General features: G+C 36.9%; 1 protein-coding gene across 1 annotated transcript in view; it reads left to right on the top strand.

Annotated features, from left to right (window-relative positions):
• LOC126470089 (proteasome subunit beta type-4-like) overlaps positions 1 to 14848 on the top strand; it is a 33542-nt gene extending 18694 nt beyond the window's left edge. Inside the window, exons 5-6 of the mRNA XM_050097637.1 lie at positions 972 to 1060; positions 14735 to 14848. Of these exons, the coding sequence (XP_049953594.1) occupies positions 972 to 1060; positions 14735 to 14747 (102 nt within the window). The 3' untranslated portion in view covers positions 14748 to 14848. The remainder of the gene's footprint in view (positions 1 to 971; positions 1061 to 14734) is intronic.
• Positions 14849 to 19559: the final 4711 nt, after the last annotated feature.

Genomic DNA, 19559 nt, shown 5'->3' with positions numbered 1-19559 from the left:
GGAGTGACTGCAGTAATGGTTAGGAACTGTGATTGTTGTGTACAGATGCGAGCTGAGCTGGCGACCCTTCATTCACAGCTCTAGGCTGCTTTGACTTCCGACACACAGCTTGAGGCTGCTGCCAAGGGGCATCACTGGGGGATCGAATACGGGGATGTGAGGGACGTCGAGCACGTCCCACGTGTCCTCCGATCGGTCCACTGCTGTGGTCGTCACGAGTACTGTGTGCACTGAGGTTGACCCCTCACCCATGCTTGAGTGGGAGATCATTCCAAAGTCTGGCAGGCAGTGAAAAACTTTCCAAGTGGCCGATCGTAGGGCCTCCCCAGTTCGTTTGACGAACAGGTTTCGGGTGTTATCTGTGGTCAGGAGTCCACTACACACAGGAGGCGGCTACACAGGTAGCAGGGGCTGTTTGGAACGGACTGGGTGGTTTTTTAGGTTAGAGGGTCTCGGGGAACCACAGAAGGTACGTCCGTCTAAAAGTGGGCAGGTAAAACACAGTAAGGCAGTTGTGGAAACGATTGGTCTTGTAGTTGTAAATTGTCGTAGCTGTGTTGGGAAAGAACCAGAGCTCCAAGCCCTAATAGAAAGTTTAGAATATCAAACAACTGAAAGAGTATTTTTATTACTCCATCCCAAACAAGGACATCAGAACAGGCCTTGAAAATTAGATATCTGTCTTTGTTTTAGCTTCTGGGACTGAATTTGATTTCTGTGCATGTTTACTCTGTGGTCAGCCTGCTCATGTCATGTAGAGATCAATTGATATATTATGTGCCAGATACGAAACTTACAACTTATTTGTAATTTGTGCCAGTAATTCCAGATTCTTGCAAATTGGAGTTGGTGTTCCTTCACAGATAACATTGATGTTGAGTAGGTGGTTTGTCTATGTCTCTCTGTGTGTTTCTTTTAGTTTTTTTCCTCTCATACCCCAGAGTTATTTAATATCCATGTTTGGCTTTCAGTATGAGATGGGAGTTATCACAGCCGATGGTGTGGAGGTTATAGGACCTGTTGATGTTAAAGGCAACTGGGAAGTGGCACATATGATAAGGTAAGTTACGTATCAAGTTTCATAATAAAAATACCTAAAAATACAGATTTTTCCCCCCCAATTTACACTTGTACTTTGCTGGTTTAAACATGTGTACATGTGCTCTTAAAGGTTAAGGAAACCAGACAAAAGCTGTTTCTAAACTCCAAAAATCAATCAATCTCTCTCTCTCTCTCTCTCTCTCTCTCTCTCTCTCTCTCTCTCTCTCTCTCTCTTGCTTGTAGGTTCACTGTAGGGCTCATTATATTTTGTGCAAATTATGTAGCAATATTTGATTGCTACACTCGCTCACAAGTTATAGGAATTTAAATAAGCAAGCACACCAGATATTGAAAAACAGTGAAGATTCTCAGTGTGCAGGGCTCCAGGCTGTAATGGAATTTAGATAACATTTTAATTTATTGCACTATGGAATTAGTCTCTCTCCTACCACTCTATTTTTTAGAATCCTTACTAAAGCAAATATTCCCATGTCACTGGTCACCAGGAAAGTGGAAGCCACTTCAGAGTGTAAAAGAGGTATAATGATGGATGAACAGAAATACAGAATATTCTAAGCTCAAACATCATACCTTCCTGGAGGAAAATGAGCTCCATTAAAAAGAATCATTGTGGGTTAAAAAAAAAAACATTCAAATGAAACACTTATTTGCAAAATATCATGTAAAATAATAAATGCAGGTGGAAGGCATTTAATATTATACAATATTGTCAACAAATAACATATGGAGTATCTTCCTGATTTTTTTGGCCAGTTCAATGATTTTTTGACAAATAAAATCCAGTATGCTATGCTCATGGGAATATGTTAAAAAGAAATGAAAGCCACATCAGATTTATTCCAGAGAAGTGCAATGGAAATGCTTATGTTCTCAATACACACAAACAATCTACCAGAGTGAGTCGGCAATGCTGTGCTAGTTCATTAGCACTGCTGCCTACAAAAAATTGTTCAGTAAGTCTGACAGCTGACATGAAAGGATGACGGTAATTAACATTGCACTTATCTAGTAGGATACTGGGAAAGCAATATTGTATCCACAAAACTACAAATCTAAGTGAAGCTGGTACCTGTACAGCTACCGTTGGGTAGAGGATAAATATTTGAGGAATGCCGTGTAACAGTTTTTCTGCCTCCATATCTCGCATAATGTTTTGTGAAAATAAAATGAGAGATCACAATATATTCTGAAGCATAGAGGCAGTCAGCTTAACTTCACTATATACACAAATAGCATAGAGCCGAATGTCAGTGACATATGAAAAATATCTTCCGCCACACAAAGCACAGTTGTGTGCAGAGTATTTATGGTGATGTAGAAAATCCTCAAAATTGTCCGATGAGATCTTGGCCCTTGTGCTTTGTCCCAGAAAATTAGTGAAAACTGAAACTAGTAAATGTCTAATTTGTTGAGCAGTTCAGCATAAACAAGCTCTAGATCTGTTTGTAAACCTCAGCAGAGTTAATGTATCATGCAGCGTGGTAGTGCAGTGGTAGCCAAAAATCTAAGTGACGCTGGTATCTGTACAGCTATCATTGGTGATCTTACAGCTCTTGAGGAATGAAGTTATGATGAAATCTAGACCTTTTGCTGCTTACAGGCGTTGATAAATATTAATGGGGACAGTTGAAAAATGTGTGCCCCGACCTTTCGCTGCTTGCAGGCGTTGGTAAATATTAATGGGCACAGTTGAAAAATGTGTGCCCTGACCAGTCCAGCACACATTTTTCAACTGTCCCCCTTAATATTTATCAATGCCTGTAAGCAGTGAAAGGTTTAGATTTCATTATAACTTCATTCCTCGAGAGCTGCAAGATCACCAATGATATATGTACAGATACCATCTTCATATAGATAAGGCTTGCCAGCCAATGATTGTCTTCAGTGCGGATGCACTCAAATTGCCCAAACTCTTACGGGAAACGGTAGATTGACAGCCGCGAGTAATGAGTATGGTGGACAGGGGCACTAGAAATGTAGTGTGTGGACAGGAAGTAGGAAAGTGTGGGTCTCATGGGGAGCGTGCCAGAGATAAGTCCCTGCGGTCGCACTATCATCTGTGTCCTCGGTGGCTCAGTTGGATAGAGCGTCTTCCATGTAAGCAGGAGGTCCTGGGTTCGAGTCCCGGTCGGGGCACACATTTTTCAACTGTTCCCGTTGATATTTATCAACGCCTGTAAGTAATGAAAGGTCTAGATTTCATTACAAATCTAAGTGTCACCATTGTGATCCATGTTCAATCGTAAGATTTTTGTCTGTCGCTCATCACGTCTTTTACTTCTGACAATGTTTGTTACTGTGAAAAATGTTGAGTTGCACCTTAGTTCAATGTCATTGTTAAGCAGTAGATCCCCATATAAATCTGGCTAGGTGTCAGTTCAAAGGTCGAAGAATGGCAAGTGTGTGTGATCTCCAGTAGGACCATGCTTAGTAAAGCTCTGGTGTTGAGACTAACCTTCGGGTTGATGACGGCTGAATCTCAATAAAATTTAATTTAAAAAAATGATGGGTGCTGAAGAACTTCACAGAATTACAGAATTTTAAGCAAGACATTTTTATTCCAGCGTAACTGCATTGTATTTTATCTTCCTGCAATATGTTTTGGGCATACCACATCAGGATGTTTGTGTATTACAAAATAAAGTTCTCTGGGAAGGTTCTGTGTTGCCTAATTTCACCTTTTATGGTCATAAAAGAAATTTTTTTTTACAAAAAGCTTGAACATATGTCATCTAAATGTTGTAAGAGTTAACCCTTTCACTGCTGTGGATGTGTACACATGTCCCACTCTGCCATTGCCCAGGTGCTGTGGACTTGTATAGGTGTACCGCTTGGATTTTGTCACAGTGCTATTGATATCTGTATGCATGCTGAGTCACCAACCTCTCACTGTCTGGGGATGAACTGCTTCCATATCTCGGTGAACAGAAAAGTTTCAAGTATTTATCATACTCTTCGCGCGTGCTATCATTTGCAAAAACTTTGTATTCATCTTGAACCATTTATGAAATATGATGATCATTATAACCATGTAATTCCTGATTTTCAGGGACAGAAATGAGCACGATTCAAATGACCACCCATTGGATATAAAAATCAATAACTTGAGAACATAATGAGATATTGTTCTGTGGTCAATTTTAAATAAAACTTTGATATATTATGTTAATTTCATATACTTCAGTATATGAACTAAAATCAAAAGTTGACATAATGAGTTTTTACCTCTGCAAACTCTTTAAAATGGTGTGCAATATTTCACTTAATTTGATGCAGCACGGTATGGCAAATAATGAAAAGATATTCAGTCCATTAGCGAATGGAGGTATCAGATTGTAAGGGTGCAAAAATCAAAATTTTTCAGCAAATAGTTTTCTTAAGAGAAGTGTAGTATCGTAGCATGTTGATATTGCTGGATCCAGCACCTCGAAGATTCGTGTGGGTGCCACAAGCGGCTCTTTCAGCATCACTACCATTGAATATCCTCCAGACTGCTGACTAATGAAGAATGCCAGGACGGTATTATAAGCAGTGGGCACCTGGGCCCAGTCTTCTATTTCAGCGTTGCTTCTAGTCGAGATTATTTCTACCTGCTAGTTGATGCTGAATGTTACAGAGTTGTTGATAGTTAGATCTATCGGCAAACATTCAGTATACCTAAGACACGCCTATGCTGGACCTCTGGTTATAGCTAGTCACATCTACTACAAACTGTCAGCAGTGAAATATTTCTTTCATACAAGTTGAGTAAAATATATTTATTTAAAGTGCACTTGTGTCAACTAATGGTTTGCTTGCCTGTCCAGATTTCTAAGACAACAGATCCCATTGGCCACCTCCCACCCATTTACAATTAGCAATGAGGACGTAACATTTGACTCCTCAGAACGTAAGTTACCAACTCGCACCATAACAAAAAGTGTGTTTTAATGGGTGGAACATAATTTCTCAGCTTAGGTATCGGCATTTGACGAGCAGTACAGCCACAACAAAGCCATGCTCAGGACAGAATGTCGAGAGCACGTCTTTAGCAGCAAATGTGTTAAAACAGATATTCATATCTCCAGATAAGCCATTGATTTAGAATTACTTGCTGTATAGTGTGCTGCAGTATCCATTGCAACAAATAGGATACGGCTTACAATATTGCCTCATAATTCACATATTTTGGTATGTCTCTGATCTACATAAATAAAGGGCAACTGGTTTGTATATGCAAAGGATGTTGAAGTTGTCAGTGTATTTTTATTGCAGAATTCAATCAACCCCACTTGCAGTGCAGGTGCTTAAAGTCACTCTCAAAGGGCAAACTTGTCAAGAAGTCTGTGTTTTAGAAAACTTGAGTGACTGGTATAATACATATCACCAATTTTATTGTTATTAGTAAATAAACAGAAAGCACGGAAACAGGTGTTCAGAGCTAAGTAAATCACATGTAGCGACTGGAAACAATGAAAAATGAAACAGAATCAATTATTACACCATTAAAGAGTAATTAATCCCTTTGATATGAACAAATTTAAAGGATGATTATGAAGACGGGTGTACATTGCGTTAGTTGTTCTGTCACCAGGTCTTTCGGGTGTGGCCAATTTTCTGACAAATTAAAATACTAGTTATTGAAACCACCTTATAAAAAGGATGGAAGGGATAGTGGGACAATTACCAGACAATTTCTTTCCTACCAGTGTTTTCAAGTTTTTGAGAAAGCGATGTGTACCTCTGCACATCTAATTTGCTGTCAGCCCTTCTGTTTGGCTTCGGGAAAGTAGTATTCAAAGAAAATGCTATTTTCTGTGTGTGAGATACTAGCAGGGCTAAACAATAGTTTGAGGACAGTTGGTATTTTTCTTTGATGTAACAAAAGCATCCCCCAATAAACTGTGAACCTTGGCAAGGGGGAGTGGTTTGTGTGCCTGTGTGATACAGATAGCTGTAGTAGAGCTGCAACCTTATCAGAGGGGTAACTGTGGAGAGGCCAGACAAACATTTGGCTCTTGAAGAGGGGCCCAACCTTTTCAGTAGCTAGGGGTGAAGGTGGGTGGCACCAGTCTGGATTATTGACTGATGTGGCCTTACAACATTAGGCATCATGGCCCTGCTATGTTGGTACAGTGACCAGCTAAAAACAAGGGGAAACTATAGTCATTATATGTCGTGGGCACATACAGATCTACTGTGTTGCTTAACAATGGTGGTGTCCTTTTTGTTAAAATATTCAGGAGGCTGTTGTTGTGGTGTCACTGCCAGACACCACACTTGCTAGGTGGTAGCCTTTAAATCGGCCGCGGTCCGTTAGTATACGTCGGACCCGTGTGTCGCCACTATCAGTGATTGCAGACCGAGCGCCGCCACACGGCAGGTCTAGAGAGACTTCCTAGCACTCGCCCCAGTTGTACAGCCGACTTTGCTAGCGATGGTTCACTGACAAATTAAGCTCTCATTTGCCGAGACGATAGTTAGCATAGTCTTCAGCTACGTCATTTGCTACGACCTAGCAAGGCGCCATTATCAATTGCTATTTATCTTGTGATGCATGTACCGTCAGACCGATGTTCACCAATTATGGTTTAAAGTTAAGTATTCCAGAAGCTACGTACTATTTTTGCTACTATAAAGACCTTGTCCTGTTCCAGACCTCACGCCATCCTGCGTGAGCTTAAACGCATGCCCTTCGGCCTCCCGTCCTAGTGGATTGGCTGTCTTGCCAGTCCACAAAAGTTGTAATCAGGAGAAATATAAAAATAGTGTTGAGTAAAGGTAGTTGCAAAGATCTCTAGGCTTTGTTATGTCATCATTCCATACACATGCTGGAAAAGGTACTAGGATGTATATTGTGCACAGAATGCAACTGTATGAAAATGCATGAAAGTAAATATCAAGTTCATAAATGATGATCAGTGGCAGTCCTGTATATGTCAAGCATTTAGCAGAAAACTGTTTAAAGGACACTCTAACACTTTGGGAAAAGGTAATAAATACAGTTAAAGAAGATCTAGCTGCAGTTTGTTTGAACATGAACTTCTGAAAAAACACACAATAGTGATGGGAATAACTATCTGCTGATTGCTAAGATGTAAGTCATCTCAGTGTTCTTTAGGTGTCACAGGAAGAGGAAGTTAATGTTCTAAAAGTAGATTTGGCTACATCACATTTGGAATATGAAGACCATATGAAGAAATATGTAGTAGTAAAGATAAAACTGACAACAGAGAGTGATAAACACATAACTGGTGTATCGTGTTCATTTGTGGCTACAAATGCCAATAACCACCACCTCATTATTATGAACAAGGATTGTGACTAGTGCTTCAAAAAAAAAAAACTTCCAGGAATAATGTGTGTCCCGCCAGTGATGAAATGCAATCCCAACTGTAGTATAACTCCATCGTCACACACCTCACGCTTTTCTACACAATGGAAAACTAAATTGCTAGCTAAATACAGTGGCAATTCAAATAAAAAAGAATGAGGCAATAAACACAATGTGTTGTTTTTTGGTGGACAGTCACAGCAGGACACTAACTAGTGTATTAAATGACATAAAAAGTGGCATTGCAGATGCTGGAAGCATAACACTGGGAGCAAAGAAGAATGCTGGCCTAGAAGACATCAGCCAAAATAAAATAATGGAGCAAGAAATTATATTGTGCATTCAAGTGGCTCCAACAATGTGGCATGTAATGAAGCAGGTGCCTGTACTACAGCTATAGAAATGTTCTTATAACATAACCAATCAAAAAATCCTGTTTTTTGTTAACAATACTCTACAGATATGATTTAACTTAAAATGAATACTCTGATCATACAACTTTGTTCACAGTATATTTGTGACATTATAGATGTAGGCTATATTGATCACACTCTGCTTATCAGACATGGGATACATTTAAATTACAAAGGAAAACTACTTCTGTGTGAAAAGGTGTTGACAGAATAATTGAAGAAAATACTCAGAAACAAATAAAAGAATCGGTTCAGCAAATTGTACAATTGACGAGCACTCTCTCTCTCTCTCTCTCTCTCTCTCTCTCTCTCTCTCTCTCTCTTTTTCCAGAATACTGTAAGCCTTTAGTTCCATAGTCCTCACAGAATTCAAGTATTTCATGTGAAAAACAGGCTCCTGATGGCTTAGAGAGAAAGCAAATCACATGCAAATTACTTACCCTCATGCAAGTTGTCATTTGTAGTATTTGGAATAAATTAGAAGAGTTGGAACACTTTTCTAAGGTAAAAAAAATTGTTTTGTTGTGTATCTCAGAAGATTGGCTTACAGAAAATCAAGTAGATTTTTTTTAATACCTGATGAAGTACATTGTGGCAGCTATAATGTGTAGCAGTGGAAGAAATGGAGGGGCTACAATATTTATCACACTATGTATAAAATTTTCTAAAATAGAAGAAAGCTGGTACTATTCTGAATTAAATGGAGAATGTAGTTGTGTAACACTGATTGACCAGACTATCATAACCGTTAGTTTGTATAGACCTCCAAATGGTGATGTTAATTTCTTTTTTGATAAATTTGAATGAATGATATGAGAAATTTTAAAACCTAAAACAGATACTGCAATATATGATGACCTCAACATAGAGCTGTCAGGCTCATCTGAGCCTAACTCAGAAATTTTTAAATGTACACAGATCACTAAAGTTATATTGTACTAACAATAGCCCTGCATTTGGGAATGCCTGTTTGGACAATATTATAGTTTAATATCTCAAGAGACCTGTACAATGTCCGCATAGCAGATGAACGTTTCTGAGATCATGATCATCTGCTCCTAACATACCATTATGCACAGTCAGATAATGATTGTGTGGCTGCAAACAAGAAGCAGAACATGGCACAGGTTAGAGGTTAGAAAGAGGAATTTATTAAGTTATTTATTGACTGCCTGGAAAATGCAAATTGGACCTTTCTTAATGAGTACAGTGTTGACAAATCAACTGTTGAAACTGTAATACTTTCTTAAAGACACATATTGGCTTTTGGTACTCTTGCTTTCCACTGAAAAGAAACATTACCAAACCAAACAGAAAAGGTAATCAGCTTGCTCATATCAGGGAAAAAGATACTTTAACTGCACAAAATGTATATAAAAAAAAAAAAAAATATGGCAGAGAGTGGTGTTATATTTCTTGTAAAGCTTACCTGGAAAAAAAGAGCCAAACTTCAACTTAACAACCAAGCTGTCTGTGAAAATGACATTGAAAGAGCTCCCAACAAATGCAAGGCTGCTTGGGATATAACATAAGAATTCGCTTCTGCGTAGACTAATGACGTTCTGCCGAGACATCTTGTCATCAATATAAAACTTACCAGTAAATGTGATCAAACAGCAAATAATCTGAATCTGAAAGGTTCTGAACAAGAGTGGCATTCTACATTTCAGTGTGTGAAATGTTAGATTTGTTAATCGGGTGGCTAGGTTACAGAATTTTAAAAAGGAAATGGATAGATTGAAGTAATAGCGGAAATGAATTAAATGCTGTGGTAGAAAGAACAAGACTTATGATCAGGTCATTACTGTGCTGCTTACACTAAATAAAGTTGGATAACTCAGGAGTAAGTCTGATAATGAATAAGAAAATAGGAATAACATAGTGAATGCATTATCTTTGCCAACATGGGTGCGGAGTGAACACCCAGCCAACAAAATAGTAACAGTTGATAAATTTCTACTGGCTCTGCAGATGAATATATTGAAAGAAAGGATGATGGGATTATTCAGGTAGTTAAAGTAAACTAAAATTTGTGATGAGAGACTGAAATTTGATACTAAGAAAAAGACAAGAAGGAAAATAGAAATCAGATGAAACTGGAGGAGAGGAACAGAAAGGAAACCCACCTGATAGTATTTTGCGCTGAGCACAATATAATAATTGCTGTATTTAAAAAAAAATGATATAAGGTTGTATATATGTGGAAGAGAGTGAGAGACACCGGAAGGTTTCAAATAATGGTAATTGATTACATAGACAGATTTTATATCTGCAAAACATTTCCAGAGAAAGATATGGGCTCTGGCCACAATTTATTGGTTATGAACTGCAGATTAAAACTGAAGAACTAGTAGAAAAGTGGGAATTTAAGGCGACTGGACTTGGATAAGCTGAATGAACAAAAAAATTTTGAGAGCTTCAAAAGGAGTTAGACAACAGTTAATGAAACAATGGCAAGGAACACAGTGGAAGATAAATAGTTAGCCATGAGAGATGAAATAGTGAAGACAGCATATGATCAAATAGGAAAAAAGGCAAGGCCAAGTAGAAGTACAACAAAGTATAACAAAAGAGGTATTGAAAGTATCTGATGAGAGGAGAATGTATGAAACTGCAGAAGGTGGAGGTGGCGAAAGAAAATAGACATCTGAAACATGATATTGACCTTAAGGGCAAACTGTAAACCAGGAATTGCTAGAGGACAGATGCAGGCCAGTAGAAGAAAAGCTAAAAGCTGCTTACAGAAAGAATTAAGACCCCTTCAGAGAAAAAGAGGAACATCTATATGAATATGAAATACCCTTATGGCACATCAGCATTAAGCAAAGAAGGGAAGGCTGAAAGTTGGAAGGGATACGTAAAGGGTCTACATAAGGAAAACATACTGAAAAATAATCTTATAGAAAGAGGAGAGAAAGTAGATGATTAAATGGGAGATACGATACTGTGAGATATTGGACAGTGCTCTGAAAGACAAGTGCAATATCCTCTGACTTCAAGAATAATGTAATAAATCGTATTCCACAGAAGGCAGGTGCAGACAGTTGTGAATATTACCAAACAATTTTAACAAGTCATAGTTGCAAAAGACTGACACAAATTATTGACTGACGAATGGAAAAATTGGTAGAAGCTGATTTTATGGAAGATCAGTTTGGGTTCAAAAGAAAAAATGGCTCATTGGTGTGATGAATGGCAGCTTGTCATAAATGTAGAAGAATGTAATGTTTGAATACAGCATTATTGGGGGTAATGTTACAAAGCGATATGAAACGAAATGAGCATGTCCGTTTGGTAGTAGGGAAGTCAAATGTTCGACTCTTGTTTTATTGGAGAATTTTGGAAAAGTGTGCCTCATTCATAAAGGAGACAGTGTATAGAATGCAAATGTGACACAGTCTTGAGTACTGTTAGTGTTTGAGATACCCACAAGGTTGGATTAACAGAAAAGATTGAAGCAATTCACAGGTGTGCTTCTAGATGTTTTACCAGTAGTTTCGATCAGCACGCAAGTATGACGGACATTCTTCATGAACTCAAATGGAATTCCTGGAGGGAAGGCAACAGTCTGTGAACAAGACATTATTGTGGAAATTTAGAGAGCCATCATTGGAGGCTGACTGCACTTGTTGTGTGATGATATATTTTGGGGCAGCTCCGTGTATTCACCAGGAATATTCTTTGTCCAGGAGAAGTCGGACAGACTGATCTGTAGTATCAGTTCGCAAATTTTGTGTCGGTCGTTGTTAACGTTTCTTGAAATTCTAATTCTGCTGTCCTCTGTACAGATATTCCATTATGCGATTTCTTGTTGACAGTATTAACTAAATCAGAAAAAAACTGCAGCATTCATTCAGCAAACACTAGAGGCTGAAATGATATGCACTTGGATGACACTTCAAGCATTGCACAGGACGGCATTGCACTATTCAGCAGGTTTCATTTTCAATAAGCTTTCCGCACAACTGAAAAAAAGTTAAATGATAATCCCAAGTTGAAAGTTTTTCTCTTTTTCCACACTCCTATTCTGTACTGGAATTCTTTGCAAAAGTTGAGAACTTTGCTCTCTTATGTATTGTTCATCCATATACTGTCTCACAATTTTTCCTCTTTTATTACTACTTTAATTCCTTTGTTTATAAATTTTGTAATCATCATTCTCCGAACTAATTTCGTGACTTGTTACATGACCAAGTATAAATAAAAAATTAGGATATTATTTGACTGCTCAGTAAAATGTGTGTGTATAGCTCAACTTTCAAAATATTCATTAATTTTACATTATCTAATCTATGAAGGATATGATCCAGTATCAAGAAGTACTGTTAAATTCGTTTATGAAGTATACCAAATTTGGGATTTTTTAAACTATCCCAGATTGTATTGTAATATAATTGACAGGATAACAGTCATTATTATATGATTAACAAGTGTTAGTGTTCAGGTGCTAGTAGGTCTGATGCTCACTGTGTAAGCTACCACTGACTACTGTTTGATAATTAATTGCTAGATAAGAACGTAGAACAAGAGGAAGAAAACTAGAACAGCAGTCATCTGCATTTGGTTTTATCTAATCACAAATTTTTTCTGGATATTGTTACATTTGAATAGCAAAATGCCAAGGAGGAAATAAAAACATAAATAATTGTATTTTATAATTACTTGCTGTAAACTTTTATGCCATTCAATTTTCATATTTTTTGTTGTTTGTGTGTGTGTGTGTGTGTGTGTGTGTGTGTGTGTGTGTGTGTGTGTTTAATTTTTTTTTGTGACAGAGCAAACCACTATCTTGTGACACATTGTCATACAGTCATTCCAGAAACAGTATTTTTCATATTTTTAGTGCCTTTTGTGGTGTAATTGGTAAGAATTCATATTTCAGTTAATTTTTATTGTGCATTTTTTGGGAAATGGTTTGATGCACTTTTTGTATTACTAAGTATGGGAGTCAGTTGGTGAGGTTGTGATGGAGAGAGTTTTCATAGTCCAATTACAATGAGTACTTTAATATTTTAAGAGAAAATATTACAAGTAAATTATATATGTAATACAAAAATGACATTTACACATTAAATATGGAACTTAAGAAACAGCTAAAGTTATTTAATCAGCATCAGTCTGTTGTTCAGACATCTTTATCCCTCATTAACAAATTAATACCTAAAAGTACTTCTTCCTTCTGTGAACAAGACCTGAATCCATTTTTTAATGTTGTTGCATGTATAAATTGCTGAAGAGTGATATGATTCAACAACTCAACATACATACATACATTTGAAAAGAGTAGGAATATGGCCATATATATATACATATATATGGCCAGTGTCCAATGAGGCACCCAAAGGCTGTGTGTAAATTCTCGGTGCAGATGCAATGTCAACATTGCACCATATTGGCTAGATATGGAGGACAGGATATCTTAGAAGACTGTTGCAGGCATCTGAGCTGAAATGTCAGAGAGAGAGAGAGAGAGAGAGAGAGAGAGAGAGAGAGAGAGAGAGAGAAATTCATCATGGGTTTATGGGTTTCATTTTGGAACCTGATTCTTCTAGCAGAAGGCTTTCTTTATTCTGTTTTCCTGTAGTCATTTCACAACACATATCTGCAAGTGGTAAATAAATCTGTTATGTCCAAACATATTCTAAAAATCATATTTAAAATTAGTCTTATTGTCCTTCCCATAATCATAATGTTACACTACAATAAAATGTTAATTAATTTTCCTTCTTACTGTGAATAATTTCATGTCACTTTCAATGAAACATGGAATAATGAAAATTTTGTATTCTTATGAAAAGTTTTGCCAAAGAATTCTGAAATATAAAGCAAAAGCGTTTAAATACTTACCAGAAATTATACTATTGTGAAACAATGGGTCCAAATGTCATGCTGTACACAATTAATGACAGTGTGACTAGAAGTTAAAGGCATGTATGAGCCAAGTAATCAGTATATGACATCTTTTTGCTCACAGTAGATTTACATGTAATAGGTGACTGGTAGCTCTCATCACTGAAGCAGCACAGAACAAAAGGTTCTGAAGTATGTATGAAAAGTACATCACCAGGCAGCAATAGAAGTAATTTTTCTGTTCACTAAATTGCGTCACTGTGCCGCAAAGGTACAACACACCAAGCTGTTCTGTCAACACAGGACTTCTTTTTGCTTAAATCCATCATTGTGTTACCTAAAAATGTCGTACTCAAGATTGTGTAGCTCTTGAGTGTGTGGTGTCATGGGCAACTTTCATTGTAAAACTTGTAACAATATTGTGTGGTAATGTAACACTATTTTCTTACTGTGAACTTCCTACACGGTCCTAACTCGACTTTCTTGTAAATCTTACAGATCACATAAAATACATGCTTTGTGATTAATGAGAGAAAAATTACAGAATACTGGGAAATAATATTGCAGAGTTCCAGATTGTAAATGTGTGCATAAAGTATGCTTGCCATGAATGTGGAAAATTATAGAACAAGTATGTTTTTCAGTATTTTTGTCATAAACAAATCAGTGACCTACTGTGTTTTGACTGAAATCTTGAAGAAACTGCTTGCAGAGGTGTAAAAGAGAGATACTGGAAGGTGCAGCTCAAAGGGCTGTGTTTTAGGAATACTAGTACAAAATAATATTTTAGGTGGGGATGCAGTAGCAGTATGGTATAGTTAAATCTATTTTGGGGAAGACAGATGCCAGGCTGAAATTTTTTGTAAGGATCCTAATGAATTCTGGTCATTGAAGTATTACACAATAAAAAATCTCAGGAGGAATACAGGCTGTAGTATGAGAATAGACAAGCACTTTTGCTGCATTCTGCCTTCCTCTATATTGTAAGTTTTAAAATTTCACACCACGCTTTACCATAAAACTGTGATTAGTTGAGTATAGTCTGTATTTATATAATTATCGTAGTGTCTGTTTCTAATGGAGTCTTTATTTTCAGGGGCTATGAGTGATAACTGTATGCTGTTCTCCTGAGGCCATTCTTCATTTGGTTGTTAAGTGGTAAACTAAAATGATTTTTTTTGTCAAACTTTCAATAAAGTGTTTTTTCCAACACAGTTATTTTATTTATAACAGTTATTAAAAATTATAATGACTTATACTTAGTTTTGTCACATTCATTGCTGAAGTAACAATCGTACTTGCCTCTAAAGTTTTTGATACTGGAAGTTTTAAAGGTTAACTGTAAAGAGCTTGTTCTGTATGGGTCATTTTTATAAGAGTGGTATAAAATGATGACTTGTAAATAATATATATATGAAGTTCATTGATGGTGCCCTAAGCTTGGAATAAATGTTTGTACATTAAATATGAGCAAGCTAAGGGTGTACAAGCTAAAGTCTTATTCTTACTATTCTTGTCTTTTTTCCCAAGTTATGACTGTTGTTTCAAAATTCTTCTTGTGATGTGTGGTTTTTGAAGAACCATAATTATCTATTAAAAGTATAGCAATGTATTGAAATGTTCTGAAAGGCACTGAATTGAAACTATGTACATTGATGAGACAATACAAGCTATCGGTTTCCAAATAGTGCTCTTGAATACTAGGAAAAATCTTTTGCACAGATACAGTATGAACTAAATGAAGACACTTAAGTAATATGTGAAATACAGTATTGATCTTTATTTGTACAAGGTGTATATGCCCCGGGAAATCCAGAAAAACCTGAGAATTTCTGCATCTGAAACAAAACTGAGAATTTTGCATTGTTTCAGTTTTCTGTCAAATTTTACTGTTAATAACTGATACTCTAACAAAGAATTTTACTTTAGCCCACTGCTGCAGAATTATACTGCAGCAATAAAACATAAATGAGAGAATAGTGCCAAAATAAAATTTTAGTTGCAAAGAAAATGCCCAATTTACAACAACAAAACACATATCGCACGCAAGTGTTTGCCAACAGCAAAATGTGTCAAAGGCTTTACAGCAAAGACCATGCAATACATCATAATGGCAAACTGCTTTAGACAAATGTGATGTCGCGATTACGATCATGGGAAAATATTGTAAATGGTGGTTTGAGAAGTATTACTTTCAAAGTAAATTTACTTTTATGCAAGATGAATTATGTTAATTGTGAAATTGTGAGAATGTGCAATGAATTTCTTAAATCGTGGAGCATTTGAAACTCGTTCAAAAAATTTCTTAACTCAAGGATCATTTGAATCTCATTCAAAACTCAACACTTTAAGGATCAACCACTTAGAAAAATTTTTGGCCCAGAAGACCAGTCATTAATGCCACTATTGAAAATTGTATAGGCACATCTGTGTTTGATATATCTTAAAGGGTAACACACATTAAAAGATACCAAGCTTCAAGGTTAGTTTTTCACATTTATTTTAGTTCTTTCATAGATTTCAAATTATGCAATAGCAATGGCAGAAAGTACAATTATCCTTTAAAAAAAGTGTGAGGTGAGTTCTTGAGCAGTTTCATACATATTTGGCTTTTCTAGGGGAAAGTGAAAGTGTTCGACGGAACATATTCAACCAGGTCACCAACAAAATATTTGGTACACAGCAGTGAAATTTATAATCTTGCTTGTCAGAAATAGTTAGATTGCTGCAATGTAAGCTGTGATCTTAGGAGCTGGCCCAACCACACCCTCGGAAAAAAAAGAAAAACCGAAAAAAAGTTTTGACGATCAATATATGTGAAAGCTTAGCTTTTCTTGTAGCAATACTGTGTGTATATTAATTTAAACCATTAACTTTTCCCATTTGTGTAGTGAGATCACATGACAGAGCAATAATTGTCTGGTGAAAGAGCATCACAATCTTGATTTCAGTGCTTCAGAAGCTACCGTGCTGTATCTGTTGGAATTAGTATTTATACTATTGTAATATGAAAACATGCAGTGTATGTGTTGCTGCACATCAAAGATCTTTGCAGAACACTTTTTTAAAATTATTTTTTAAGTGTTGGTAAGTTCTACGCTGGTGTATAAAACCTTCTTCATTCAAAGGATTGATAGGTTTTATAGCTCCATAGGAAATTATACTGTCACTTAACATGGGAAAAATGTACTTTCGTGTGGTGTGCACTGTATTTTCATCCAGGAAAAAGATTTTTACGTGGGGGGAGAAAAGTGTATTTTTAACTGAGAAAAATCTGAGGGTGGTTCTTCCCCCCACCCCCACCCACTCACTGTCCATGTATACACCCTGTTTTCCACCTCAGTTAGTTATTTGCAAGTTCTGTCTGTGGATAATATTTGCAACCTTTCAATATGATATTGAACATGTCAGTTTTATAATTACAGTACAGTTTATCAGTTGAAAATACGGCAACATGCTGACCATTTACATGGTTTTCCTCTACTACATGTTCAGAAATTCTGCTGTGGAGAAGAGTAGTTGTCAAGCAGATATCATTTTGGATCTGTATTTGAAGTTAATAAAATTAACCTTGTGGCTCAGTGGTAAAATCCAGACATCTCTGGTTCGATCCCCAGTCAGTCCTAGGATTTTTGTGCGTCACTTACTGCTCCTCTCATGTCTGACAATGTTTGTTATTTTGAAAAATGCCAAGTCACACTGCTATTCAGAATCCGCATTAAACTGTAGGTCTTCCTATAGTTGGTTAAGTGAGGGCGGAGAAAGGCAACGATGTATCATCTCCAAACGGTGATATAGTTAAGCACTGTTGCATTCAAAACAATCCTCTGATTGATGACAGCTGTACTTTATTATTCATGAGCAATGTTCTGGTAAGGCTGTGTTATTAAAGTAGTTTGATATCCACAGCATTAAGGTAATTATCAAGTGTACAAGTATTATTGAAAATGATAAATGTATATTTTAAAGCAAAGTTTTATTGTACCGTATTTACTCGAATCTAAGCCGCACCTAAAAAATTAGACTTGAAATCGAGGGAAAAAAAAATTCCCGAATCTAAGCCGCACCTGAAATTTGAGACTCGAAATTAGAGAGGAGAGAAAAGTTTTAGGCCGCACCTCCAAATTGAAACAAAGTTGGTCCATTGTAATACGAGACACAATTTAGGTCAAATGAATGGTGATACAGCTACAGTAGTATGCTTAGAATCGTAAGCTTAGCAGTTAAGCTTTACCAGGTAGCCATTGCTATGCGTCACGCGCTCCGTCCGTATTTATGCGGGTATCCTTCCTTTTTCACGTGCTTCATCCGGTTTGAATTGATTGTTTATTTTTCTTTGATCTGATAAGCGCCGTTCTCTTTGTTATAGGTGTTTACGTCACCCTAAGCTGAAAATGCATTACTGTACTGTGTCATGCACTGTTTGTCGCATTCTGATAATGAGTGTTTACGGCCTGTCGCCGCTCGTGGCATGGCTTGCTTTTGTGCACGCTACCGCTGCTTACAATTGGGAGAAAAAAAAAATAAAGAGAGAGAGAGAGAGAGAGAGAGAGAGAGAGAGAGAGAGAGAGAGAGAGAGAGGAATCGTGTCATTGGCGAAACAACGGCAAGAGACTGCTATTTGTTGTTATTTACACTGCTGCTTTCTTTGATAATGATAAACAAGAACCAAATAATATACTGCTTATGATAGAAGTTCTGAACGAGAGTTTAGCGAAAATTTTTCTCCGTTTGAAAATCTTTGCAGACGCCTCTTTAGTACATAACATTCTGCACAGAAATTAGTCATCTTAGATTTAAAAATCAGGCATAAGAATAATACGAATATAAACATGGCATGATATGTATATTCTTCCGCGTTTGCTGTTGTCTCACTCTAGTTTCATAGTGTATTAGGCAGACAGGATTTAAATGAGATACCAGCAAACACAAAACAATACATGGCAAAATGTTTATATTCGTATTATTCTTATGGTGAAGAGAATACTGCATGTGATTCACAGTTCATAAAAGTTCCTATTAGCAACCATCTCTTCTCACAGGTAGGAAAAAATTCAGAACGTAGAGTTGGCCATATTGACAAACATCCCAAACAATCTTGCCAGTCGGATTTTCGTAGTACATTGAAATGCTGCTACATTTGAAGATGAACAATACGGAATTCGTATTCACTTTGTTGGATAATGTATAAAAATGCAGTGATCGAAACTCGGGGCGGAGTAAAAATCTCGTCTTCCACCTTTTTTTAAATTTATTTACTGACGCAGAGGTTTTGGTGCCAGTATTTCTCTTTGTGCCTGCAAAGCATGCATGTGTAGCGCTACATATATTCGACGGCAGAAGTTAGTTGTAGCGGCACCTACCAACATTTTTCAGAACTTCCGCTTACTTTGCACTCTATTCTAAGCTGCAGGCGGTTTTTTGGATTACAAAAAACCGGAAAAAAGTGCGGCTTAGATTCGAGTAAATATGGTAGTTTATTGCCCTAGTGTCAGTGAGGTTCACAATCAATACTCTTACTGAGGCATCCAGGTCCATAGCTAAGGAGTCTAAAGTAATATTTTAGGAATGAAGAATATTCTACCATTGAGATTGTTAACCTGGCAGACAGGTAGGTAAATCTGTAAAGCTACACACCATAGCATACTCAGTATTTGTTTAAACTTCTGCAACATTTGGTACTCAGAGTTCAGGTAGTAATAAACAAACTGAAGCATACCAAACAGGCTTTGCAAACAAGAGAAACTGCTGTAAGAAGGTACTGACACTGACATTTTACACTGACTCAAGATTCAAGAAGATTATAGAAATATTAGTAGCATTTGTTTGCCCAATACTAAGTGTACTGTCACTTATATTGCAGTGCAAATGTACAGTATTGCTAAACAGTGGAAGTAGACCAATCTCCTAATTTAGATGTA

The sequence above is a fragment of the Schistocerca serialis genome, chromosome 3 (genome assembly GCF_023864345.2).
Source record: "Schistocerca serialis cubense isolate TAMUIC-IGC-003099 chromosome 3, iqSchSeri2.2, whole genome shotgun sequence".
Classification (NCBI taxonomy): Eukaryota; Metazoa; Arthropoda; class Insecta; order Orthoptera; family Acrididae; genus Schistocerca; species Schistocerca serialis.
The sequence above is the reverse complement of the archived record's forward strand: the minus strand, read 5'-3'. Positions and strand labels throughout refer to the sequence as shown.